We start from the raw sequence: 27,355 nt of genomic DNA, 5'->3' as shown, positions 1-27,355 counted from the left end.
CATCACAGGCCCCATCTTATCTTAATGACCTTGTAGTACCATATCACCCTATTAGAGCACTTCGCTCTCGCTCTGCAGGCCTACTTGTTGTTCCTACAGTATTTAAAAGTAGAATGGGAGGCAGAACCTTCAGTTTTCAGGACCCTCTTCTGTGGAACCAGCTTCCAGTTTGGATTCAGGAGACAGACACTATCTCTACTTTCAAGATTAGGCTTCAAACTTTCTTCTTACTTAACGATTAAGTCCCTGTATTCCACGGTTATATGGAAATCAGCCATTATAACTTGTGTCAAATCTACTTGTACCTCACAGTTTTCTAAGCACACAGAGAGCAATAAACCTCAGAGCAGCAGCACATCAGACTGTGCAAAAAATCTAGAAGAGAAAATATTTCGACCCATTTCTAAATGATTCTTGTGACCATGCTGCACCACAACACCTGATCTCTGGTTTCCTCATCTCTTCAATCCCACTTTAATACTTGACTAAACTCATTTTCCTGTTTAGGTGTTGAGGCAAAGCCGCCCATCTACAATGCAGGCAACAGCAAATTGAGCTATTTTTTATTCCCTTTGAGTTTTTTCTACTTTTGTGCTACAAAATGTTCAAGCTGATTAAATTCATTAGAATAAAAGTTCAGTTAATTTTCTCATATTAATGTTGGAGGTATAAATTCAGGTAACTTTGCTCAAAAAACTGGCAGAAATTTCCTTCAAAAATGGAGCTTTTACTTTAATACTGTGAGTACATTTCAGAGCCTGTACTCTTTTACCTTTACTTGAGTAAAGAAGCTGAATCAGTATTTCAGCTTTAACAGGGTATTTTAACACAAACATCAGTCCTTCTACTTAAGTATGTTTGACACTTTGTTTACGCCTAAATTAACTTTATTGTTAACGAGTTTTCATGTTTCTGTAATCCACCAGTGTGCTCATGCTTTTTTAAGTGAAAACATATTTTTAATGATCAAATATAATTATTTTTGTTATTTGTGGATTTTAAATGTCCTTGACAGAGACAGATGATAATCATTATCCTGCACTGTGGTCTCAGGTTTGGTCGAGCTAGCACAAAGAATGGCTATGTTGAACTTCCTCCTGGGATCTACACTAAGAAGTGAGTCCAACATTAGCAGGGTCTCTTTCCTTTATCTGGATTCACTTTAGCATTCACAGTCACGTGAAGCTTGTTATTAACTCGATAAGTCAACCCAGGGTTTCAGCTGAGCGCTCACATGAAACACATGGTGTTGGCAGCATCTGATCAATCATATTCATGGACACATGTATCAGCAACAGAGCAGCTGAGTTTGCAGAAGGAAGTCAAACTAAACCACAGGAACAATATGAGGAGATTACACACATAATAAAATACTAGCAGTAACACAGCTGCTGCAGACAAATCAGTCGTGTGATTGTGTGTGAGAGGAGAAAGACTGTAAAGGAGTTTGGTGTTAAAAGCTCTGTATGAATGTGGGAGACTTTGAAGGGCTTTAAAAAGGCCAATATAAAATAAAAGGCAGCAAAATTGCTGAGTGTGAAAGTCACCAGACTTATCAGACCTCTGTGATTAAGACCTGTAAGAACACCTATTTGTACTTGTTGGCATTATATCAAACACACACGTATATTAAGCCTTTGTTTGAACTCTGGTTGAATTTGTTACTTTCAGACTGTGAAACATCACAGAGGCTGCAGCTGCAGATCTTTTATTCACCTGGAAATTTACTTTAAATGTTAGATGGAAAATGTATTGCTCAGTTTAACCAAAGTAAGAACAATAATCCATAAACCTTCATAAAGACAAACATCTCCCCAGAACATTGAGCTGCTGAAGTGTCACTGAAGGGAAAAACTATTTGTCCTCCTCCATCCAGCAACACCTGAAACACCTGAGTGGAAGCTCCTCCCTACACTGTGTTTGAAGCAAAGCACAAAGGAGACACCTGCTGGAGCAGCTGGAGTCCTACAGACACTCAGCCTCTTCACTACACAAACACCTCCTACAACATCCACTCTTTCCACTCTGACTGCTGTGTTTGTGGAAACACTCCAACACACACCGCTTCACATACCAACATAGAAATGTGTGTGAAAAAGAGCTGAGCTGATATTAAACATGAGGATTTATTCAAAAATACAGAGTCAGGAACAACATCTAGACACACATTACCTCTCAGAGGCAGAAGAACATCCTTTAAAGTCTATATCAAAACCCTTCGAGTTGTTGCTCTTTAAGGAAACACAGCTGGGTTCAGGTCCAGGAGATTCTGGCCTCTTATTGATCCTAAAAGAAAAACAATAAATGTAACAGCTTCATGAGACAGGAAGGAAAAACTGGAAATATTAAATTAAAGAAATGATGAACAATCTGAAACTCATAAAAATAATGTACTTACTCTTTGTCACATAACAGTATTTTGTTAAAGTTTTCAGTAATATCCTTCGAGTCGTTGCTCTTTAAGGAAACACAGCTGGGTTCAGGTCCAGGTTCTGGATTAGTTTCAGGGTTATGTCCAGCTGAGCCTGGTACGCCCCACAGCTCTGGGCTTTAAAACAACACACACAGAGGTATGAGTGTGAATAATGATGGAGCAGTGATGTGAGTGCTGAGCTGTGACATGGAGAAGAGTCATGGACAGTTAGAGATGGTCATCTCACCTCTGAGCTTTGGTCTGGCTCTCATGTTCCCCACATAGAGTGCTTTTAGAGGGAGGGACTCCCTCCTCTCTGTCCTCACACTGATCCATGCTGCTCAATTCACATCAGCTCACACACACTTTCTACCTTCACCTGCAGAGGAAACACAAATCATTCATGTGCACATAAACCAAAATCCTCCTTTCCATCATGTGTGCTGTCCAAATATCAGCTGAATGCAGTCAGACAGCAGTGTGAGGCACAGGAAGCTGCCATCAGCTGCTCTACTTCTACTATCAGTCCACTAGATGGAGCCATGAAGCACACATGATGCATTCACTGACACACACTGATTCACTGTGACTGGAAGTTTAAGTACATTAAGCCTCCACTCATCTACATTGTGCTTACAACCCACTGCCCCCCATCAACCTCCTGGGGCCAGGAATGACTGGAACTGAATTGGAAACGGGCGTAATCAAACATAAATCTGTTATTCTTATCCAACCTGTCTGCCTGGACACAGTTTGCTGACCAATCATGGAGCCTATGATTCGCTTGGACAACAACTTCATGAATGTGGAAATGAAACTGAGTGTCAGCTGAGTGTCGAGCAGAAGAGGAGTCAGAGAAAAGTGACAGAGCTGCTGACTTTACAAAGAAAACTAAAACCATGTTGAAGAGATTAAACAGATAATACAATCTAACAACAACACAGCTGCTGCTCCAGACAAAACACATGTATGAGTGTCTGACAGGAAAAGCACTGAACAGAAGTTTACTATTAAAAATGCAGCATATTGTAAAAAGTTTGGTCAGTGAGACTGAAAAATGGCTGCATGAGTTACTATTGTGAACAAACCCCTATAAGAACCCTGATATTACCTGAATAAGATCAAATCCTGATACGTAGTGCAGACCTTGGTAAGAGATACGGTCCAACTGGAATATAAACCTTTGGTGTGTTTAATCCAGTCAGTCTCTGAGTAACTCCACTCCTCTGCTTTCTGTTGGAAGAGAAACGAAAGTTTGTAGCACGATCCTTTTCCTCAGAGGCCTGTGTTGAATTTATATTACATCTAAGATAAAAAATAATTCACAAAGTCTGCTCTGTCCTCCTGTCCTCCCTGCAGTCTCTGTGAGCTCCGCAGAGTGATTATAAAGACCCGGAGCTCAGAGTTTCTCCAACACCGTGGTCAAGTGTGAGCCACGCCTGCCACCCGTTATCTGCCAAACTTGAGCTTCAACGCTAAGTTTTACAGTAGTGCTGCTTCTTATCCCTTTTTGCTGATCACACACATAACAACACACATGATTTTCAGGAAGTTAACAGAAATAAAGCCACAGTGTCATTTGTTTTTCACTCAAGTTGTCTTTTCTTCTTAATTTTTCTGGTAATGCTTCTTCATTCATGATTCATTCAAATCTAAAATAACTTCAAAAAATGTAAAATATTTCTGAAAATCATCTTTTATAGTTGAAATTCAGTTCTCATTTGGCTCAGCTGCTCTTTCATGCATCCATAGTTTCACCTCAAACTGCTGCTTGAGACACGAGAAATTAAAGAACAACTCTGTTCAAATGGAGAAACTTTGAAGGAACTCAATAATGTCATTTACATGGTTTCAGGTAGGTGTATGAAGGTTCTGTATTAAATCATGATAGTTGACATGAAATTCTGAATTCATCTTCTTGGACACCCACACTTCATAATTCTGTAGAAATGAAATTAGTCATTTCTAATCAATTTCAACATCAAATATCATAACATTGCATGAAAATGCGTAAAAATGATTCTTGATAGCTGACCTTAAAGTCTCTGTGCATTCTTCCTCTGGGTTACCTTCTCTATATATTTGCAGTTTAACCACCAAAAGCTGCAAGGTTTCAGAAAAATAAAAGGAACGTTCTACTCAAATTTAATAAGATTAATTTAATAAACAATAGAAAAAAACCTTTGACAGTTGTCATAAAATTCTTAACAAACTCCTCTTCTGTCTGTAGCTCAGGAGTTAGAGCAGGTCACGAAGTAACTGGAAGGTTGGTTGTTTGATACGAGATACTAACCCCAAGATAGAAAACTCTTCTGCACAGGAAAAGTCCTTGAATGAGTCATTTGTATGAAGCACTTTGAATGCTCAGAGTAGAAAAGCACCATATCAGAACCAGCCTCACCCACTTGTGATGGGTGGGTGGCTGTGGCTCAGGTGGTAGAGCAGATCAGCTGCTGATTGGAAGGTTGGTGGCTCGAATCTTGGCTTCCCCAGCCTGCATGCCAAATATCCTTGGGCAAGATACTAACCCCAAGTTGCCCTCTGATGATTAGTTTGCACTTGTGTTTAGAAGTGCTTGTGTGAATGAGGCCTGTTGTATAGAGCACTTTGAAAACTCCAGGAGAGTAGAAAAGCACTATATAAGAATCAGTCCATTTACTACATGTCCGCAGAGTTTCATCTCCAACCACTGCAATATTATTTGTTAGGATCGCTGTTCTCTCTGGGTACTCCGGCTTCCTCCCACCGTCCAAAGACATGCAGCTTGTGGGGATATTTAGTTGGATAATCCAAATTGCCACTAGGTGTGAATGTGCGAGTGAATGTGAGTGCGAATCGTTGTCTATCCCTGTGTGTTGGCCCTGCGACAGATTGGCGACCTGTCCAGGGTGTATCCCGCCTCTCGCCCTATGACAGCTGGGATAGGCTCCAGCGCCCCCGCGACCCTGAAAAGGATAAGCTGAAGCGAATGGATGGAGGATCGCTGTTTTTTCCTCAGGGTTTTGTGATGCCTTTTTGTTTTTGAGAGTCTTTTGTGTTTTAGTTTGGCTCTTTGTATATAAGGATGGTTAATACTTTTCTTTAGGATTTACTATATCCCATGTACCCTGTTTTCATATTGTAGTTTGTCTTCTTGGTTTTGTAACACTAAATATCTGCTTTTGTGATCCCTTTCTGTACTTCAGTTATGTCCCTTTGTCTGTCTTGTCTCTCTGTTTGTCTGTCATTGTCTGATTTCCCCATCTGTCATGTTTCCCATTCACTTATATTTTCCTTTCTGTTTTCTACATGTCTGCATATGTCTCTGTGTATCATTTCCTCTTTTTTTATCGTCTCATGTCTTGTGAACTTAGCTTTGAGTTTTACTTCCCCCATTTGGTTAAAGATTTGTTCCCAACAGTGTCTCAGTCTCTTCTGCATTTATCTATCTCATGTTCCCCTGTCCAGTCTGTTCTCCTCTATGTAATTTAAGCCTTGTTCTCCATGTTTTCCTGTTTTATTGTTTTAACCCTTGCTTCCTGTGACTATTGTAGTTTTCTCCTGCATCATGTCTCTCACCCGTTGCCTCTCGTCTCATTATCCAGTGTGTATTTATTGTCCCCATCTTCTGCTGTACTTTGTGCTTTCCTTGCTCTGTGTTCCCATGGTTTTGGGGGCGGTGGTGTGGGATTGATTAAGGAAATGGCTGAGTTAATAGGAATGACCAAAATGAGAAAAATAAATCGATCTTCAATAAGAGAAAGGATTATTCTAAGAAGGAATATTTTTGATGGATCAGAATTATATAATGAAATATGAACAGAATCTTTTGTTAATAATTGTTTATTAACTGAACCTTGTCTCTTTACTACCTCAATTCTCAAAAGTTCTTGAAAAACTGTTTAAAAACAGACTGGAAAAATTTATAGATAAACATAAACTACTCACTGAGAGTCAGTACGGATTCAGATCAAGCAGATCAACATCATCGGCACTATTAGATTCAATAGAATACATCACAAATTCCATAGACAAAAAGCAATATGTGGCTTGACAAAGGCATTTGACACTATAGATCATGATATATTAATAAGAAAACTGGAACGTTATGGTGTCAGAGGGGTAGTTTTAGATTGGGTCCGGAGTTATTTAAGTGACAGAAAGCAGTTTGTGAAAATAAATGGTGGTTGCTCCTTATGTATGGACATTGCTTGTGGTGTACCCCAAGGGTCAGTTTTGGGTCCAAAATTCTTCAACTTGTACATTAACGACATTTGTAAAGTGTCCAAAGTATTAAAAATGGTTCTCTTTGCTGACGATACAAACATTTTTTGCTCTGGTGATGATCTGCAGAATTTATGGGAGGATATGACTAATGAAATAAGTAAAGTGAAGTTCTGGCTTGATAAAAACAAATTATCATTAAATTTGAATAAATCTAAACTGATGTTATTTGGAAATAGTAGTTTAAATACAAATGCAAAGATTCAAATAAATGGTGTTGATATTGAAAGAGTCAGTGAAAATAAATTTCTGGGGGTAATAATAGATGAAAAACTTAACTGGAGAGCTCACGTAAGATATATTCATTCCAAAGTATCACGAAGCATTGCAGTACTAAACAAGGCAAAACAGGTATTCGACAGAACATCACTTCATATTCTCTACTGTTCACTGGTTTCACCATACTTAAGCTATTGTGCAGAGGTCTGGGGCAATAACTATAAAACCACATTACATTCACTTTTTACTCTTCAAAAAAAAGCAATTCGAATCATCCACAATGCAGGTTATAGGGAACATACAAACTCACTATTTTTGGAGTCTGAAATATTGAAAATTGACGATATAGTGAAATTCCAAACAGCACAAATTCTATTCGAAGCAAAAAATAAAGAACTGCCAGGTAATATTCAGAGTATGTTTTTTTTGAAAGAAGGAAGTTATAATTTAAGGGGTTTTTGTAACTTCAAAACAATGAAGGTACGTACTACAAGAAAAGGCTTTTGTGTTTCTGTTCAAGGAGTGAAATTATGGAACAAACTGAATATGGAATTAAAGCAATGTCCAAACATAAAACTGTTCAAAAAGAGTTATAAAAATATGATCTTCTCGATCTATAAAGAAAAGGAAAATATTTAAATTAAGTGAATGTCTCTATTTAAAAACAAACAAACAAACAATAAATTCATGATGTGATATTATAGTATATAGTATATCAGAAATCTGTTCACTATTTTTATTAGAAATTATATCAGTAAGGAAGCTGACTAAATATTCACTGATAATTTAAGGGACAGGGGTGGGATTAAATAAGTGTATACTTCTTCCCACTCCCTTTCAACATGTAAATTAATCAGAATGTTTTTTGTATGTAATTTGTATAGTATTTTTTTCTCTCTTATTTCTTTTCTAAATGTACTTGTATATTGTTCACATGTTGAAATAAAATTACCAACCAACCAATTTGAGTAGAACTGTTTTTTAATTTGGCAGAAAAACGGCAGCAGTTTGAAATGAAACTATCCAGGCTGTAGAGTAGACGAGCAAAGTCAAGAATCCACTGAGATTTTCATGACAATAACTAAGAAGGATTTCTTAAATGAATTGTTGATACGCTGTTATAATAATCCACTGAGCTTATTGAATTTGGGGAGAAATGTCCTTTAATGTGCAATCACACAGTGGGCTGAGATGAAACTGCACACAGCTGATATTATCAGAAAAAAAATACATACTGATTCGATTACCTTCACACGGAGATTCACACAAAGACGACCAGCTGCATCAGTGAAGTTTAGAAGACAGACAGTGAAACTTAAAAAAAGGAAACAGACAGATTTGTGGGAATGCTGGGGCTGGGGAACATTAGTAATTAGAAACACAAAATGTTTCTAAGCATTTGTAAATGTTTGTTGGAGGGTTTAGAGGAACTGAATCCTTTTGAGTGAAAGTTAAAGTCAAACACACTCTTAGTAGAGAGAGACTGTGTCTGCAGATCAAACAGGTCTCACTGTGATGTCCCTTTAGTCAGACTCTGTCTCTGCTACATTAATGACTGAAAGTTGTCACGTTCTTTTTTAGTTAATACTCTTTAAACCAGGTATACACTTTTAGTTTAATACATTATAGATTCTCTGATGAAGAAATACGGTATATATATGTAACCTGATGAAGCGGTATCTAAAATGTTTTTATGTTTGACATACCAAGACTGTTTCACACTGCAGGAGTTGCAGATGATAAAACAAAGACTGTAAAGCTAAGCAGTTTGTTTGCTGTTTACCACTGCCTGTCCATTAGTCAAATTAATATTACTTTTATCAAAAATAATTTCCCGTCTGTATTTGGTCTTCCTCCATAGTCGCCATAGTCACATCATTGTGTTTTGTTGATGTTTCCCCTCCTTGTGATTCATTCAGTGTTCCCATGTCTGTTTCGCCCCCGGTCCCTGTGTGTCGAGCCGTGTCTCTTAGTCTGTATCCTGTTTTATTTGGACAGTCTCGTGTCCTGTGTTCAATGTGTTCAGTTTTGCTTTCTCCTGTCTCATCACATCTAATTTGTCCCTGCTGTGTCCCCATGAGTTTCCATTTCCCTTATCATCCCTCTGTGTATATATTGTGTGACTTTCCTTTTGTTCATTGTCAGGTTGTCTGTTTATTATGCGTTATGTGTCGGGGGTTGGATCTGTGACCCAGTATTTTGAGTTCACTGTGTGTGTTTTTGGAGGTCTTATATTAAATTGAATATATGCTTAGTTCTTGTGTTGCCATTATTAGTTAGGATTTAGTTGGGTGTTATTCTAGCTTAGGTTTCCATCTATGTCCCCTTCTGTGAGTCTGTTCTTGTCTTCTGTGGTAATTGTCATGTCTACATCTCTCAGTTTTTTCTTGGTTTATTTTGAAAGAGTCTTGTTTCTTTGTTCATTGTGTTTAGTTTCAGTTTAGCCATGGCATCATTATGTTCATTTCAGTCAGCTGTTCCCCGTGTGTTTCCACTTCCCCTGATCATCTCCTGTGTTAGGATGCCTGGGTCGTCGACCCAGGGTTTTTGAGTTTCTGATATTATTTATACTGTCTAGTTTTTGGTTTCTTTGAGTTCTATCTTATGGCTTAGGTCTCTGTCTTCTTTAGTTGCTCTGTCTCCCCTATCACCTGCATCCCCTTGTCTAGTTCGCGTCTATGTGTATCTTAAGTTCCTATATCCCGTGTTCAGTCAGTGTTTGTGTCTGCCCTGTTCCCACGTCTCTGTTCCCTTTGCAGTGCCTGCTTATGAGCCTGTGTCTTTGTTCAGTCTGTGTTATGCGTTTCCTGTTTTACTTTGAAGGTCTGTGTCTTATCTCAGTGTGTTCAGGTTACGCTTCTTTGGTCTCGTCAGTTCTGATTTTCCCCAGCTGTGTTTCCCTCCTGTTACCCATTCCCTGATTGCTCCCTCTGTGTATTTAAGCCCTGTGTTTCTCTGTGTCTGTGTCGCGATCTACCGTTTATTTTGCTGTGTGTTTTGTCAATCCACTGGTGTTAGTTTATTTTTGACCTTTTTCCAGTTATGTTATGTTTGAGTTCAGCATTAAAGCTGTTTTTGGTTTAAGTTCTGTCTCCGGAGTCTGCACTTTGGGTCCTATTCCTGCCTGTACACAGCCACACCTAACATCCTGTCTGTATTTAAGCCCTCTGTCTTTCTTTATTCAGTGTCAGGTCGTCTGCGTTGCCTCCCTTCAGGTCTTATCATAGTTCAGGGATCTAGAGTGCGACCAATTTGGTCGCAGATGCGACCAAATTTTTCAGTGGTGCGACTAAAAAAAATAATTGCCTGGGCCTTGGTGCTGTTGTTTTGGACTTTGTTTCTGTGTTTTGTTCCGTTGCTTTCCGGGCTCCAGTGTTTGCACTTTTTTTTGTTTTGTTGTTTCTGGCTCCTTGTTTTGTGGACTAAACCAATCAGAGATAGTCAGGGGCGGGACCTCTCTGATTGGCCGTGGTCCAGTTGGAAGTGCAGGTGGAAGAGAGAGGTGAGTAGCTTGAATAAAGCGATATCAATTCATTAACGGATTCCACACACAGACGTAAACATAGAGTGGACCCGACGCATCAGAATCAGCTTTGTCTTTCTCGGCTTTCTCACCCGACGGCCCGAACATGGACACGCTGTCGGAGCTTAGCGATTCTGATGCGTCGGGTCCGCTCTGTGTTTACGTCTTTTTTGCGCTGATTCTGAGCTGCAGGTTTTGTCTCTCTCCAGCCAAAATTCGCCGAGCCAGCAGCAAAAGAAGCAGCAAACCACGCTTCACATTTGATGTCATCATGAATTCCCTCTGACTTTTGCTGTTTTGCTTCCACCACGATAAAAATCACACTTCCTGCACAGCTCCCTCTCTCTGTGTGTACTTCAAGAACAGTTTCCCGTCTCAAATCTCTGTTTTCTGCATTATTCATTCACTTATTACCCACCAGTCTACCGTTGTTTACAGCGCTGTCTTTTTCTTTTTTCACTTGACCTTGGACAAGAAAGCCTAATTTCTGCTGTTCAATACTGAAGAAATTCAAACTTCTTAAAATTATGCAAAATTGCAGAATATTTTTAAGGTTATCTGCTATAAAAAGCCAGACCAGGAGTCTCACATGTATCACTACTGATAAATGATCAGAATTATAATATTTCTGACTGTCTGAGGCTAAATTGAATCGAATCAGGACTTTGAGAACCAGAATCAAATGGATTATAGAAATCAGTGATGATACCCAGCCCTAGTGAGTAGCTTAGGCCCGAGACAAGCGGATGTAGCTGTGTGTAATAAGAACAGATGAAAAGAACTATTGATAACTTTTTTGTTAAGTTAAGTTAAGGCCTGCCTTTGTTAAGTTAAGGCCTGATCCATCTGAAATTCATAGCCAGTGCTCTGCCATCAATCTTTGAATGCTGAAAAAGCACAGTGTATCCAGGAAACACATTATATGCTGCTGTCATGATTTGTTGTGTGGCAGGCAGGAGAAGGACCCAAGATGCAGACTCACAGACACGGGGATAAACTTAAAGATCACAGTTTTAATGCTGGCTAAAGGTGAAACACAAAAACAGTACTGAACTAAACTGGGAAAACTAAACATGAGATGTACAAGGAATCACGGGGAGAATAGCACACAACATGAGGGAGAACGCGACGCCGAACAGAGGGAGACGCAGACAGAAATACACAGAGGGTTAACGAGGAAAGTGGGAACACACGGGGAACACAGGTGACACTGATAATCATAACGAGACAGGGCGGGGTGAACTGAACATGACATGTACAGGCGTGAGAGTCACAAAGTAAACAGGAAGTGCACAGAGGTTCAGACAGGAGGAGAGAGAGCACGGGGAAAACACAGAGATAACGGGCTGGGGAAACATGAAACAACCACAAAGGGAGACGAGGGCTCATAAATACACAGAGGGCACACAGGGGGGTAAAAGCCATGAAGGGAAAACACTTAGGGAACAACACAACAGGGCAACTCAGGAAACATGGCCTAAACAAGGAACAAAATACAAACATACAAGAAAACTCAGAACACTGGGCCAACATGGCCCAGGACCATGACAGCTGCGATAAATGCACTGCCCAAGTGTCCCCTCTCCCCGCTGCCTTTCAGCAACAGACAGCAGCAAACAGGTCGTCAGAGGAGGCCGAGATGATGATTAAGCTTAACATTTTCAGTTTGTTAGTTAATAATTTAGAAATGAATATTGTCTGTAAGGACTGCTTTCCCCCCCAAAGAAAGTGCACATGTAAATTGTGGTGTTAAGCAATGCGGTCGAAAAATTTGAGTGCACCTAACTTTTGTGCCGGTACGCCTACATTTTTAAAGTTAGGCGTACTGGTGTGCCCATGTCAAAAAGTTAGTTTAAAGTCCTGTAGTTGATTCAAAGTTATCACAGTTTTGTCACAGTCAGTTTTCCTATTTTGGTTTCAGTTTAGTTTTTGCCACTGCTCATGATGCTTTCATTTTGTATTCATGTTTATAACCTAAATAAACGGCTTGCCTTTTTTTTCAAAACTTAGTTCTGTCTCCTTCCCTGTCTGCACTTGGGTCCACTTCATCATCACACCGGTGTACCCCACCATGACAGTTATGTCCAAGTGTTCCATGTTCCCAGTGTTTAGTTTCCCCACTTTAGTCTTGGTTAGTTTTCCTTTAGTTTACTCCTGCCTTTTGTTTTGTTTTGCTCACCAGCCTTGAATAAACGGTTCTCTTTTGGTTAAAGTTAACTTTTGTTTTCACGCGTCTGCTTCTGGGTCCACACTTCAAGCTCCACGTAGTCCACAGCCCACACTGTGGCTGGGGTCATGTCACGGAGTTTGGGACTTTAACTGGCTGGAACCATGCACGATTGACATTTGCCATAGAATACCAGAATTATCAGGCCACCACTGGCAGACTGTGTTTTTCACCCTGAACACATATGACAGATATGAAAGGGTCCAGAGAAGTTGTAACATCGTTCTGCATGGCCAGTTTGATAGTGGGCCAGTAATGACCCAAGAGGCATATCAATGGAGGGAGGCACAGACATCTATGGGCTGGCAGCATCACCCTGACTGCAATTAGGCATCAGGATGAAGTTTCTGGACCTCTGGACTGATTGTCAAAACTCTACGCTGGTGCAGTGGTTGCTCCTCCTGCTGCAGGACAATGACACCAAACACACCTCCGGGCTGTGTGAGGGCTGTTTGACCAAGAAGGAGTGTGATGGAGTGCTGACCAGATGGTCTGGTCTGGCCTCCACAGTCACCTGACCTTACTTACGATTAGTCCTGGGCACGCTCAGGAGGAGCTGGTCTGCCGACCTGAGGGACCGGGAAGGTATGTATGGATGAAGAAGCTCAGAGAGGTACACAGGGGCAGCATTGGACAAACATTTAAAAACAAATAAAAGCAGCTTAAAATGGATCCTAAAATGCACGGGCAGCCAATGAAGTGAATATAAAACTGGGGTGATATGCTCATATCTACGAGTGCCAGTTAAAAGGCGTGCAGCAGCATTCTGGACTAACTGCAGTCGAAAAACAGAAGATCGACTCACCCCAAAACAAAGAGAATTACAGTAATCCAGCCGAACAGTTACAAAAGCGTGGATTACTGTTTCAAATTGCTGTCTCGTAAGAAAGTGCTTAATTTTGGCCAGTTGCCTCAGATGAAAGAAACTAGACCTTACAACCAACCCGATCTGGCTTTCAAGCTTAAGCTCAGGATCCATTTTAAAACCCAGATTAACAATCTCTGGTTTACAGAATGATTTCAGGGATTGCAAATCAATACACAGAACAGCAGTGGAGGCAGGTCTGAACACCATTACTTCAGTTTTAGAATCATTAAAACAAAGAAAGTTTAGCGCCAACCACGACTTGACGTCCTCCAGACATGTTTGTAAACGATTTACAGATGACCCATCTTTCTTTTTAAGAGGAACATAAATCTGGCAGTCATCTGCATAACAGTGAAACAAGAGTCTGTGTTTTCTAAAAATTGAGCCCAACTGAAGTAAATAAAGTGAAAACAGGATAGGACCCAGAATGGAACCCTGTGGTACTCCATGAGACAACGGAGCACAGGAGGACTCACAGTTTCCTAAGCGAACTGAAAAGGTTCAGTTTGTTAAGTAAGACCTGAATCATTTCAGAGCTACACCTGTTATACCGACACACTGCTCCAAACGTGAGATTAAAATTTCATGGTCTACAGTGTCAAATGCAGCAGTTAAATCGAGTAAAATAAGAATGAGACCTTCACCAGAATCACATGATAAAAATATATTATTAAAAATTCTTAAAAGTGCTGATTCAGTGCTATGCATTGCTTTAACCCTTTAAAGCCGGTCGGAGCGGGCACGCTCTGTTCGTAACTATTTGTAAATCCTGGTAGCTCTGCAACCACGTAAGCTAGCGCAATAATTTTTTTGCATATTAAACCGGAGGAGTTGTACTTACATCTTAAGCCATCAGCTTGTCCTCGGTCAGTTTCCTTCCACATATGGCTTTGCAAAAACTGCATAAAAAGCACTTGCAGCAACAAAAACATAATATTCCAGAAACACGCTTTGCCGATCCGATCCCGCTGTGTGTAACACTTCCTACGACCATCAGCACGAACTAGCGCATGTCCGCCATGACCTGCCCGAAACCGGAAGTGACGTCATTTTCGCGGAAATGTAGTTTTTTACCATCAGGGCCTTATGAGCCTATACTGGTGTTTTTAAAAGTTATGTTTGACTTTCTGACTTTCTGTGTCGTTTCTAGGATGCTGAGGACTCATATTGCACTGCTGGAAATAGTTAATTTTGATGCAGATGCTGTTGTTTTTGCAAATTTGCATTATAATATTTATTTTCGTTTTTCCTGCAGTGTATAAAAATTGGTGTATTTCAAAAATAAAACTATGAAGACACTTAAAATAAATTTGCTGTGGTAGGAAACTATTTTGTGCAACTTTTTTGTATTAACAGTTTTGAGGGATAAGCCTCTTAAATTTCTCTAACTAGAAATATATGTTAAAAAACAAAAACGATTTTCAATTTTTTTGTAGTTTATTGCACTTTTTTGCAATTTATGTAGTTACTATGCACTTAATGCATGCATATTATTAACATCTGGGCTATAATGGTTGTATTGATGTATAGCAACTTGAAATGCTCCCAAAAATGGCTCCACAGCATGTAAAAATATAAAATAATCTCTAGCGGACTTGGTTCTATGGTAGGTCTTAAAGGGTTAAAACCAGATTGAAAAATCTCCTGCGCATTTTGTGCATTCAAGTATGAGATCAATTGGTCATATACAATTTTTTCCAAGACTTTAGATAAAAAGGGCAGCTTAGATATTGGTCTAAAGTTCTCAACAGCGTTTGTATCTAGCACAGGTTTCTTAAGAAGTGGTTGCACAATTGCATCTTTAAAATTCTTTGGAACCATACCTGAAGTAAGGCTGCTATTTAAAATGGTTAAAATGGTTGGACCTATGGTAGAAAAAACTTCTTTCAGAAAAAAGGGGAGGGATAGAATCATAAGGTGAGCCTACAGGCTTTAAATGATCCACCACCTCCTGTAGCTGAGCAAGAGTAACCGACTCAAACTGTTGAAAGACAGCTGAGCAAATTGGAAGATCAGGCGGGTCAGATGTGGGCAAAATAATCTGCACGCTAGCCGAGGCTACCTTGTTTATAAAGAAGTGCAGAAACCTTTCACACATTTCAAGTGAAGGCTCAAGACTAAGAGCAGAGGGATGGCTTAAAATAGTCTCAATTGACTTAAATAATATATGTGATTTCTGATAATTCACCATAATAATGTTTGCAAAGTGTTTCCGCTTTGCTTCTTTTATTGTAAGCTGATATAAAGCTCAGCACTCTCTTAAACTTTGTAAAGAGACCTGTAAGTTATCTTTTTTCCATCTCCGCTCAGCCCTACGACATTCACGCCTCGCAGCACGGGTTTCATCGTTCAACCAGGGTTCAAGCTTTGTCTTAGGATGCTTAATTTTTAGAGGGGCAACAATATCCAAGACAGTCTGACAAGTGGTATGAAACCAAAAACTCAGTTCCTCTACATATTGGAGTGTCTCAGGAATGGAGAACTGATTATTTTAAATCTGTTGTTACTGACCTTGGTTTTAAGTTGGACAGTGATTTTAAATTGGACAACCAAATCAGAGCAGTGGTGAAGTCCAGTTTTTATCATTTAAGGCGACTGGCAAGAGTAAAATCTTTTCTTTCGAGGCAGCACCTCGAAACAGTGATCCATGCTTTTATTTCTTCCCACCTGGACTACTGTAACTCACTTTATGTGGGGGTCAGTCAGTCATTGCTCTCACGTCGGCAGCTGGTTCAAAATGCGGCTGCACGACTCCTAACAGGAACTCGAAAAAGAGAGCATATAACCCCCGTGCTGGCCTCTCTGCACTGGCTGCCTGTGTCTTTTAGAGTTAATTTTAAAATTCTTATGTTTGTTTTTAAATGCCTTCACAGTCTTGCCCCGCCTTACCTCTCTGAGCTTCTTCATCCCCACATACCCTGTCGGTCTCTCAGGTCAGCTGACCAGCTGCTCCTGGAGGTACCGAGATCCAGGAGGAAGCTCAGAGGGGACAGGGCCTTCTCTATTGTGGCTCCAAAATTATGGAATAATTTGCCCATGCATGTTAGAGAGGCCCCTTCACTGTCCACTTTTAAATCACGTCTTAAAACCCACTTTTATTCCTTGGCTTTTAACCTCAGTGAGACTTAGTTTCTTTTTTAATGCAGTAGTTATTTAATTAATGATTTTACTCTTCTTTTATTTGTTTTTTATTTATATCTCATGTAATTTTATTTTACAGTTCCAATGTACAGCACTTTGTGTGAGCTGTGGTTGTTTTAAAGTGCTTTATAAATAAAGTTGATGATGATGATGATGATGATTATAGCAGGTGGAGAACCGTGCTGCCGTGGAAGAATTTAACAAACGAGATGTCTTTGCAGGGACAAGCCCCCTGAATTCATTTCTAGACAAAGAGATGTCAAACAGAACTGGCATATGATCAGAGAAAACAGGATCGGAGACTTTCAGATTAAAAACAGGCAATGAAACCTAAAACCAGATCGAGAGTGTGGCCACACTGTTGCGTGGGTGCAGACACACATCGAACTAAATTAAAAGAATCAGTAAGATTCAAAAAGTCTTTAACCATGGGCTTATCTGGACAGCACACATGAATATTAAAATCCCCAACAATAAGAAAGGAGTCATATTTTATCGTGACTTCAGTTAGAAATGCAGCAAATTCCTTTATAAAGTCTTTACTGTATTTTGGGGCCCTGTAAATTATTGTGCACAGTACGGGGGGAGAACAGGCTATTTCAAACAGTAACAATTCAAAACTGGAAAAATAAAATTCCAATGAAACCTGCTTGTACTTGTAGCGATCTCTGAAGATAGTATACTCCTCCACCTCGACCAGATCTGCGTGGGACATTAAAATAGCAGCAGTCCGAAGGCAAAAGTTCTGCAAACGCTCTGGAATCACCAGCAGTTATCCACGTCTCAGTTAAGCAGAGAAAGTCCAAGTAGTGTGACAAAAAATATTCCTTAAGGATAAAAGTCTTATTCGATACCGATCTGGCGTTTACCAGGCCAAATTTGGCCGGAGTTGAATAGTCACTAGACTTTGAAGCTCGCGCAACATAACGCAGGTTTTGCATACTCACTCCGCGCCGCCGTGGACAGGGAGGCAGGGAGTGGCCGGGCGGGAACAGCCCAGAGCCAGCGAGCGGCACCAGACACGCATAGGACGGCCTACGAAGATGCCAGTGGAAAGGGGCGCGACAGGTAACGCCAGGGACAGCACAACCAAACGCCAGACAGGCCTTCAGTTTCACCAATCTCCCACTCCTTTTGCCGCGACAGCGGCCCCGCTTCCGCGGAGACGGCACAGGTACACGGAGCAGGTGAGTAGGAACCAACGACAAGAGTGGAGGCGGTATTTTGTGTGCATTTCCCAGTCTACACACCGGCGTATTGGGAGATAGTCGGAGATCAAGTAAAACTTGGCGATCATAGACCAGCAGGGAGTCGACATCATAACAAAATAAAAACATTAAAACAGAAACATGGAGGAACAGACGGCAAGCCATACACATCGGCGCCATCTTACCTCTCATTGGAGAGAGAGGTGCAAACATGGGTGAAGTTAGGACTAGAGATGGACCGATCCGATATTACGTATCGGTATTGGTATCGGTCCGATACTGACCTAAATTACTGGATCGGATATTGGAGAAAAATCAAAAATGTAATCCGATCCATTAAATATCAAAAAAGCACCTCACAAAACTTGCAACATGGCGTAACTCGGCTCATAACTGTAGCACGTCGGAGCAGTATGGGTCATGTGATAGAGCGGCTGTGGCATGCGAGACCTGTCTGCGGTCTGGTTAAGCATTTGTAGCCTTGCTACCAAACCGGCATTTCACCTCTGAGGAAGTGATCCCAGAGAGAAGTAAAGCAAGTGTGCAAGTTCATCTCTGAATGTTTGTAAAGCATTCCCGCGTTAAGCTTAACAACCGATATATGGAGCGACTGCCTCTTCTCTCTCCCTCCCTCTCCTGCTATTGGCCCACTTTGCACCAGAAAGAGGAAACCAGCGGCTGAACAACAGCAGCATGTTTAAGTTTGATAATCTGTTGTTAGAATTTATTTAATATTACTTTCTACACCAGGATCCTTTTCTAAACAGCTGATGGCTGGTAACTGTGCAGGGGCGGATCTAGCAAAGTTTAGCCAAGGGGGCCGATAGGGCATGAACAGGGAAAAGGGGGCACAAAGACATACTTTTCTTTCTTATTCTCATTTAAAATATCTAGCTTTTAATAAATAATTATCTTAATCTTACACCCAAAGTTTTAATCTGATCTAAAATGTATAGAAGTCCATTACTGTATATAGTAACTATTAAGTCTAATATACCCTAGTAAGCTATAGTACTTTTTCCTTTGGGAAGGTACCATCTGTGCAGTCTGCAATTCTGTTGAAGAAAGATGTTGAATCTATTTAATTATTCTTGAAAAATAATTTATTTCTGTGCATTCTTCTAATTCAGGAGAATAATGCAAACTAAAACTACCTAATAATTCACAATCTTTAATTAGGGGTATAACATGGCATAAAATAATATTATAATCTAACACTATGCATTGTATAATAGCCAGTGAGGGGACAGACATGGCAAATGGTGCAACATGTCAGACTGTGGGATTATACATTTGTTAGTTTTTTCTAATGGCCTCTTCAAAAGGTAAGTTTTATTCCATATTGTCATTTTTGGTTTTTTAAGTTATTTATTGTGACAGGAAAACAAAACAAAACAAGAAGCTCCTAAAAAGGTCATAAATGTGAGAACTTTTCCAAAGAAATCTCAGTCAGTTATGCCTGAGATAGAGAGATGATTATAACAGAGTAAAGATAGCATTAAAATGTTGGTGACAGAAGTAATGCTAAAATCTCAACAAGCCAAAGTTACATGTTAAAGGGAAAGATCAAACAGTACTGAAATGAAGAAGTGGGCATTACGGGGCTTCCCCAGTGAAATAACTGAACTTGGAGCACAAAATAATAAATAACATACCAGTAATGCGCGGAGGGAAGGCTTCTGAGAAAATGTACAAGTTCACAGGGAATTTCTACAATAGCACGAGTTAGATGTGGGCAGATTGATGCAGTTATCAATAGTATTGATACCAATGCTGGTATTGTTACTGGAGATATACTACTGCAATAGGATTGGTACTTTGTTTCTGTCCTGTAAGTTCAGTATGTACCTCAGTGAATTCTGTTATGTTGTTGTTGTTTTTTTTTTAAATGAAACATAAAACACGGACTATGAAAGCCTCTTATTTTGTTTGTGCAGCTCTAACAACAGTGATACAAGCACAGCAGACTGTGCTGGCTGCAGTGGGAGAAGATGCTGAATTCAGCTGTCAGCTCTCGGAGACTAAATACATCCTTCAGGTCACATGACAGAAAATCTTACAAGATGTGGAAACAAATGTTGACACCTACAGCTTTACTGAATTTTCAAAATGCAGAAAAAAATGATTGAGTTTGCTGATTAAAACACTGATGAAACTCTGCACTGGGAAGTTTTTGTACTTTACTTGGTACAGTTGATCATTCTAACATGTCCCACAAGGAAGGGAGATTCTTCCTTCGGGGACATTTGAGTTTTCAATAATTTGGCTATTGTACGACATTGTTTCAATACGTGGTACAATAGCCAGTGGGGACACAGAGACATGCACCATGTCAAACTGTGGGATTCTGTGTTTGTTTTTTCTTTTTATGGCCTTTTCAAAAGGTAAGTTTTATTCCGTATTGTTGTTTTTGTTTTTTAAAGTTATTTATTGTGACAAGAGGAAAAAAAAGAAAACAAGAACCTTCACTCGTAATAATTAAAAATTGATCCTAAAATGTGAGAACATTTCTCTGAAGTGACAAAGAGATTGTCTTTAGACAGAATTAGAGGGAGATACAATTACTGAAGAGTTTAGATTTTGTTTGAATGAGTGACAAAACGTTTCTCCCACTGAACACTCAGCCTAATAAAAAAGAACAAAATCAACTTTCTGTGTCATGAGTTGTTCATCATTCAGATTAATGAGACTGTTTTGAGAGCTGTGTGAAAACAGCTTTAGACTGTTTTGTTAAAGGTTGCCCCATGCCTATTCATATTACGATGAAAGCAATAGATAAACCACATGTTTGTGTGTTATGTATGTATGGTTGGTAAATTAACAAAAATTGGGTTGTATGTGGCCTACAATGTAAAAGACATTTCACAACCCCAATGTAGTTAAAAACAAGAAGGCACTCATTTCCATTAGACAGAGACGGAGTTCAGGTCATAAGTAGTTTACTGACAATTATTTAACATTTGAAATTAAAAGATCCGTCAGTCCATTCACATATATACTGTTCAGAGAAGGAATGTAGTTTAGAGCAAAGTGTAGTAGTGTGAAGTGGCTAAACACACTCACCAATTGTTCTAAAATAAACAATTTATCAAAACATTAACAGTCTTTCACACATACATACGGTTTATACACTATTTTAAAAAGAAGGGGTTGAAGACCTGATTGATTACAAAAAGTCTATTAAAATGTTCTGGGTAACCACAGAAATCTTAGTCAGTTATGTCTGAGAGAGAATGTTTATGACAGAAGTAATGCCAAAATCTCAACAAACCAAAGTTACATACATGCTAAAGAGAAAGATCAAACAGTGCTGAAATTAGGAAGTGGGCAATATAGGGCTTCCCCAGTGAAATAACTGGTCTGAAATAATTGAGGCACAAATTAATAAATAACATACTAGTAATCCACAGAAGGGGAGGCCTCTGGGAAAATGTAGAAAATCAATGGGAATTCCTACAGTAGCACGAGTTACCAGTCAATACCAGTCCTGGTATTGGTTATGTTGAAGTGATGAGTTTTATAATTCATTTTTTGTCCACTGAAGGGATTGTTTTGTAACCCCAATATTGATATTTTGTAAATAAAAATATGACCTCAATTAAACCTTTAAATTCCCTGCACTTGTCATAGATATCTACATGATGTCCAAAAAATATACATCAAGTCCAAGGTTCTAATGTTGAACGCCATATTGATGTCCAGCTTAAATCATGGTTGGACCTCCAAATTGTTGAAAAAGTTCAAATGCAGTACAGACCTCCAGAATTGGTCATGGACCAACAGAACCAATATAGACACGATCTGTACATCTATCTGACTTTCTTTGTTTAGTTGGTAGCTAACTGAATTGTCTTACTTTTTTTTTATAGATGAAAGAAAATGTCCCTGAAACATACAGTATGAAACAATGAGTGTCAGGTTTATATTTATAGTCTACATCACATTTAAGTGGTACCCATATGTCAATTTGTTTGAGCCTAAAACACAGACTACTCCATGACCCGAATTATTGTTTAATCCTTCCCATCAATACCTCTCAGTTCCACATCTCTAACTCATGTTATTCTCCATGCAGCTCTAACAGCAGTGGTCCAAACACAGCAGACTGTGCTGGCAGCAGTGGGAGAAGATGCTGAATTCAGCTGTCAGCTCTTGGACACTAAAGACGTCCTTCAGGTCACATGGCAGAAAATCTCACGTGATGTGGAGACAAATGTTGCCACCTACAGCAAGTACTATGGTCAGAGAGTGAATGATGGCTTTAACGATAAAGTCAAGTTTAAATACACTGGACTACAGAACTGCTCCATAGTCATCAGGAATGTGACGGAGCAGGATGAAGGATGCTATCACTGTCTGTTTAACACTTATCCTGAAGGCTCCTTCACTGGTAGAACCTGCTTCCAAGTCTATGGTAAGAACTTTTGCATTAATGTGTTTAAATGTGCTAGAAACTGATTTCCTTTCAACAACATATTCCTTGCAATATCTCCTGATCCTTCACAGAGCTGCATGAACCTGTTGTTGATGTCAGAGAGTCAAACTCTGCTGAAGAGTGGGTTGTTTCCTGTTCAGCCACTGGTCGACCTGCTCCCACTGTAACACTCTCACAACAAGACCTCAACTTCTCACAGTACAACACTGTCAGTGTGTCCAACACCAACGCTACATTCACTGTCACCACTACAGCTGTGCTCTCAGGTTCACGTAAACACAGCACACAGGTGGGATGTGCAGCACGAGTGCTCTCTGCTCCTCACAGAGAGGTGATGGAGACGATTCCTGAGGTCCAAAAAACATCTGTTGGTGGTGAGAAACTCTTTCTGTATACCACAGACTAGACTAGAGACGGATGATACTTGGGTAAATTTGACTGGGATCTAATAACAATGACTTCAGTACTTCATGAGTGATGTATTATTGTTGGTCAGCGTCACATTTTTCTGTTTTTTTCACAGATTTTCCCTCAATCACTGTAATAGCTGCAGCAGTGCAGCTGTTGGGGTTTGTCTTTTTCTGTTGCTCCACTATGCTGCTTGAAGAAAAGTTACCTTTTCACTTTCTAGTATGTCGTTTTGTAATGTGTCTTATCTTATTAACATGATAGTGATTTATTGATTCTAACCCTAAATCTATCTAGTAATGTCTGCACATATTTTCAGTACTGATTTTAAAGTGTTTTAATCCTTCTGTCACTCAGGGAACCCAATAAGGATTCAAATACTTCAAAAGTCAACCAATGACATTGATGTGTAAGACTATTTAATAATTATTTATTTTTTATATTTTATTTATTCATTCATTCTTTGCACTGTGATTTAACCCATCTTTGTGTAAAGCAGGGGTGTCAAACTCCAGGCCTTGAGAGCCAGCGTCCTGAAGCTTTGAAATGTATCTCTGCTGCAACACACCTGAATAAAATTATTAGATCATTAGCATGACTCTACCCTACTCAAGTAAATTTAAATAAATGTAAGTACATACCACCAGGTAGCTCCACTCGTACCCAGTGTAACGGGAAGTGAGAGGGTTAGGTTTTGGCGCTTTGAATGTTCAGTTGTGTGATGCAGCGATTAACGTTTGAGTAAAATATCGGGCTCCCTCGTGTCTTTCCTACATTCCTCCACAATGTACGTTTTTGCAAAAATGTACTTCTAGAAGTACTTTTATTGCACGATGTTCATTCACTCATGAGCTGCTGCAACATGAATCAAATGGCTGAACTGCCACCTTGGCGTGCAGTCAAGTTCTACAGTCTGCTAATGATCTAATAATAAGTATTAATATTCCTCACTCACCTTACTAAATGTTTGTGAACACAGCCAGAAACATTTGCATCACAAACACAGACTAGTGTTTATTAGCAGAAGCTTTTGGGTGGTTGCTCTCAAACCTGTGTACAAGTTTAAGCATTTTAATGGTCCCTTCACTGATTTCCAGGTATCCAATGTCAGGGCTAACAGATGGATTCAGACGCAGGCAGCGTTCTGGCAAGCAAAGGGTTGACAATTTATTAACACAGAAGGGAAACCACAGTGATGTGTATATACAGTGAATGGGGCAGGGCTTCAGGGCTCCAGGGGAAGGAATCCACACTCGCTCTCCACTCGGCCCAAACTCCGCCACTCCTCTTCTTACGCACACTCGCTTCTCCACAGCCACTCTCGCTCCAATTTCCACTTATGTTGACACACACAGGGATCACAGGTCAGGGTCCGCCACCAGTTCCGGGGAAATCTAAACACAAAGAGTCCAATTAGATCAATACGCCACACAGCACTGAGAGAGTTTGTCTTAGGAGAGCTGAGAGCACGAACATGGGAGGTTCAACATTCCAGTGCCGAATACTCCGTGCCGCAGCGTTAAATAGGCAAGGGGGACGCCGCCTGATCAGCAACAGGTGTAGAAATCACCGCAGATACGTGGGCCAAGGGTGAGAGCCCACAATGAGCTCCACCCAGGGAAGCAGGAGAGAAAACAAAACAAACCCGTGGCCAACATGAGCGAGCCGGAGAGGCACAGGGACCATGACAGCCAATACCAAGTGCACAAGTTCACCCCAGATGGTTCCTCTTCTCTGTAACTTGGAGGATGTGGAGTAGGCTGTATTTTTATCAAAGACATATCAATCAATCAATCAATCAATCAATCAATCAATCAATCAATCAATCAATCAATCAATCAATCAATAACCATGTCTAAAAACAACACAGGTTGACCAAAGTGCTGTACACAGTAAAAGAAAAAGTAAAAAGTAGAAACAAATACACACAATGAACAAAACAAAAAACAATCCCAAATTTCGTTTTTTTTTCTGAAGGGGTCAAACACTTTTATGCAAGAATGACAGCGAGGTGAAAAACCTTCACCCGCAAGAAAACTCCAGCTGTGACTCATAGTACGAACACACACCTCACAGTAACACACTTTAATTGTTTAATGGGAACTTTTTGCCAAGCTAGCTAATCCTGACCAACACACCAGACACAGAAGATAAAGGAACGATGTTTTACTGTTAGAGACAGAAAGGTTAAAACATTTTGGCAGAGGGCTAAAAGGGGCTAAAATTACCCAAAAAGAAATTCCATTTGACCAAAAACACTTAATTTTTAAAAAATTAAGTATATAGTTATGAATAATGAACAAATAATTAACAAACTGGGGTTTATAAATCGTGTAACACATCCTTATGGTAAGAAATTTTACCTTAATGCGTTACATGTGTTAGAAGTCAATGTGTCTTTAACAATATACTCCTTATTTTATATCTCCTGATCCTTCACAGAGCTGCATGAACCTGTTGTTGATGTCAGAGAGTCAAACTCTACTGAAGAGTGGGTTGTTTCCTGTTCAGCCACTGGTCGACCTGCTCCCACTGTAACACTCAGTGTCTCACAACAACACCTCAGCTTCTCACAGTACAACACTGTCAGTGTGTCCAACACCAACGCTACATTCACTGTCACCACTACAGCTGTGCTCTCAGGTTCACGTAAACACAGCACACAGGTGGGATGTGCAGCACGAGTGCTCTCTGCTCCTCACAGAGAGGTGATGGAGACGATTCCTGAGGTCCAGCAGACATCAGATTATCAGTGATGGTGAGAAACTGAGATGCAATAACAATGCATTGTGGTAGTATGCATTTTCTCTTTGATCAATAATTGATGTATTCATTTTGATCAGTGTCACATTTTTCCTCCTCTTTCAAGTTTCCTCCTGGATCATTGTATTAGCTGCAGTATTGGTGATGATGGTCTTTGTCAGTGTTGCTGCTCTGCAGTAGGCTACTCTTTAAAGAAAAAGACCAGATAACTTTCATTTTTGATTTCTTGTCCTTTTTTTCTACACCAAAATCTATCCAATAATATCTGCATAACATTTTCTACTTGTGATTTAGTTATTAATTCTTTGCTTCATGATTCAATCGGTCTTTGTCTAGTATTAAATTTTATGTTTCCCATTTAATCCCACTGGCTTTAAAGTGTTTCACCAGATTTTTACGAAGTATTTCCAGTCTTTTGTTGTCTCTGTCCCAAATGTTCTGAAATGTGTTGCATGTATTAAAAGAAGTTGGACTTTACCAAAAAATTTACTATGTACTTATAAACTTACATTTATGAAAGCTGAACAAACATTGATATACTTGACTTTTGTAACAGTGAAAAGGCGATCTGTTTTTATTGATAAATATATATGTTTGCATTACTGTTATTTAGATTGCCATGTTAGAACGTAGCAAACAACATTGTTTGTTCCTCTATGGTTTCTTTATTTTTACAAATCTAAATGTTTTTGTCAAAAGATTAATAATTTCATATTGAGGTCAGATGGTCAGCAGTTTTGATGTTTTTGCAGAGATTTTATTTTTTGCAAAATAGCACAAGTAAACATTAAAAGTAGTTCCTAAATCAAGGCATTTATTATTAAGGCGGCCATTATTATGGCCCTGTGTGGAAAAAGTGATTGCCCCCTAAACCTAATAACTGGTTGGGCCACCCTGAGTAGAAACATCTGCAATAAAGCGTTTGGGATAACTGGCAATGAGTCCTTTACGAGGTGCTGGAAGAATTTCTGCCCACTCATCTTTGCAAAATTGTTGTAATTCAGCCACACTGGAGGGTTTTTGAGTATGAACCACCTTTCCTGTCATGGTCCTGGGTCGTGTGACCCAGTGTTTTGTGTTTAGTCTGTTTTGATGTTTATTGTTTGTTTAGGTTCTCTAAGGTAGTCCAGCCATTTGTATTTATTACCCTTGCATTAAGTCTCCCTTGCCCTTCGTGTGTTTATGTCTGTGTGTCTTGTACTGTCAAGTTCATGCTGTCAGTTATGTCATCTCCCCTTTACTAAGTTTCCCTGGGTCATGAGTCCTGTCTGCGTGGTTATGTTTAGTTCTTGTTATGTCTAATTTCCATGTTTCCTGTTTTACTTTGTAAATCTGTATTCATTGTCAGTGTATTCAGTTGCACCCTCCTGTCCTGTCGTTAGGTTCATGTGTGCCAGCTGTGATCCCATGTGTGGGCACTTCCCCTGATCATCCCTCATGTGTATTTAGTCTCTGTGTTTCTTACAGTCTGTGTCGCGTCGTCTGTGTTCCCACCCTCCATGTTTCCATGCCCGGTCTGTTGTATTCTAAGTCATAGCCTTACCTTAGTTCATTCCCAGTTTAGGTTTCTGTTTAGTTATTGCTTTTGTGCTGCCCTTATTCTTGTTTGTTTCTCTTGCGTTACCAGCCACAATAAAAGGCTCGCTTTTGTTTGAAGTTCACTCCCGTCTGCTCACTTGTGTTCGCACCTGGGTCCACCACACACACCACCGCACGGTCTGTCACAGCGGACCGTGACAGTACGACGCGACCATGCCGGACCCAGCGTCACAAGAACAGGAGATCATTCGGACAGTGGAGTCGCTATGTGGCAGTTGGCTGCAGTGTTCCGGGGAGGAGGAACGGGTTGAGCTAGCCCGCCAAGCAGGGGTATGCGTGTCCGCATTC

At 39.9% G+C, this 27,355-nt stretch overlaps 2 protein-coding genes across 3 annotated transcripts in view; one reads left to right on the top strand and one right to left on the bottom strand.

The window, feature by feature from the left end:
* Window positions 1-27,355, bottom strand: part of LOC309702571 (uncharacterized protein) — a 546,755-nt gene that overhangs the window by 302,787 nt on the left and 216,613 nt on the right. The gene's annotated exons all lie outside the window — the stretch shown is intronic.
* LOC309702600 (OX-2 membrane glycoprotein-like) lies at window positions 20,193-25,446 on the top strand. 2 transcript variants are annotated; one of them, XM_082527228.1, is made up of 6 exons: window positions 20,193-20,246; window positions 21,938-22,276; window positions 22,369-22,671; window positions 22,821-22,927; window positions 23,063-23,114; window positions 25,148-25,446. In XM_082527228.1, exons 1-5 carry the CDS (start codon window positions 20,231-20,233, stop codon window positions 23,072-23,074), a joined length of 777 nt encoding a protein of 258 aa, XP_082383354.1. In that variant the 5' UTR covers window positions 20,193-20,230; the 3' UTR covers window positions 23,075-23,114; window positions 25,148-25,446. The 2 variants fall into 2 exon arrangements, 1 of the variants encoding a protein (XP_082383354.1); XR_014275636.1 differs by having other exon boundaries at window positions 22,821-23,114.

Source organism: Aulonocara stuartgranti, assembly GCF_965226115.1.
Source record: "Aulonocara stuartgranti genome assembly, chromosome: 3".
Lineage (NCBI taxonomy): Eukaryota > Metazoa > Chordata > Actinopteri > Cichliformes > Cichlidae > Aulonocara > Aulonocara stuartgranti.
This window is presented reverse-complemented; position numbering and strand designations above follow the sequence as displayed.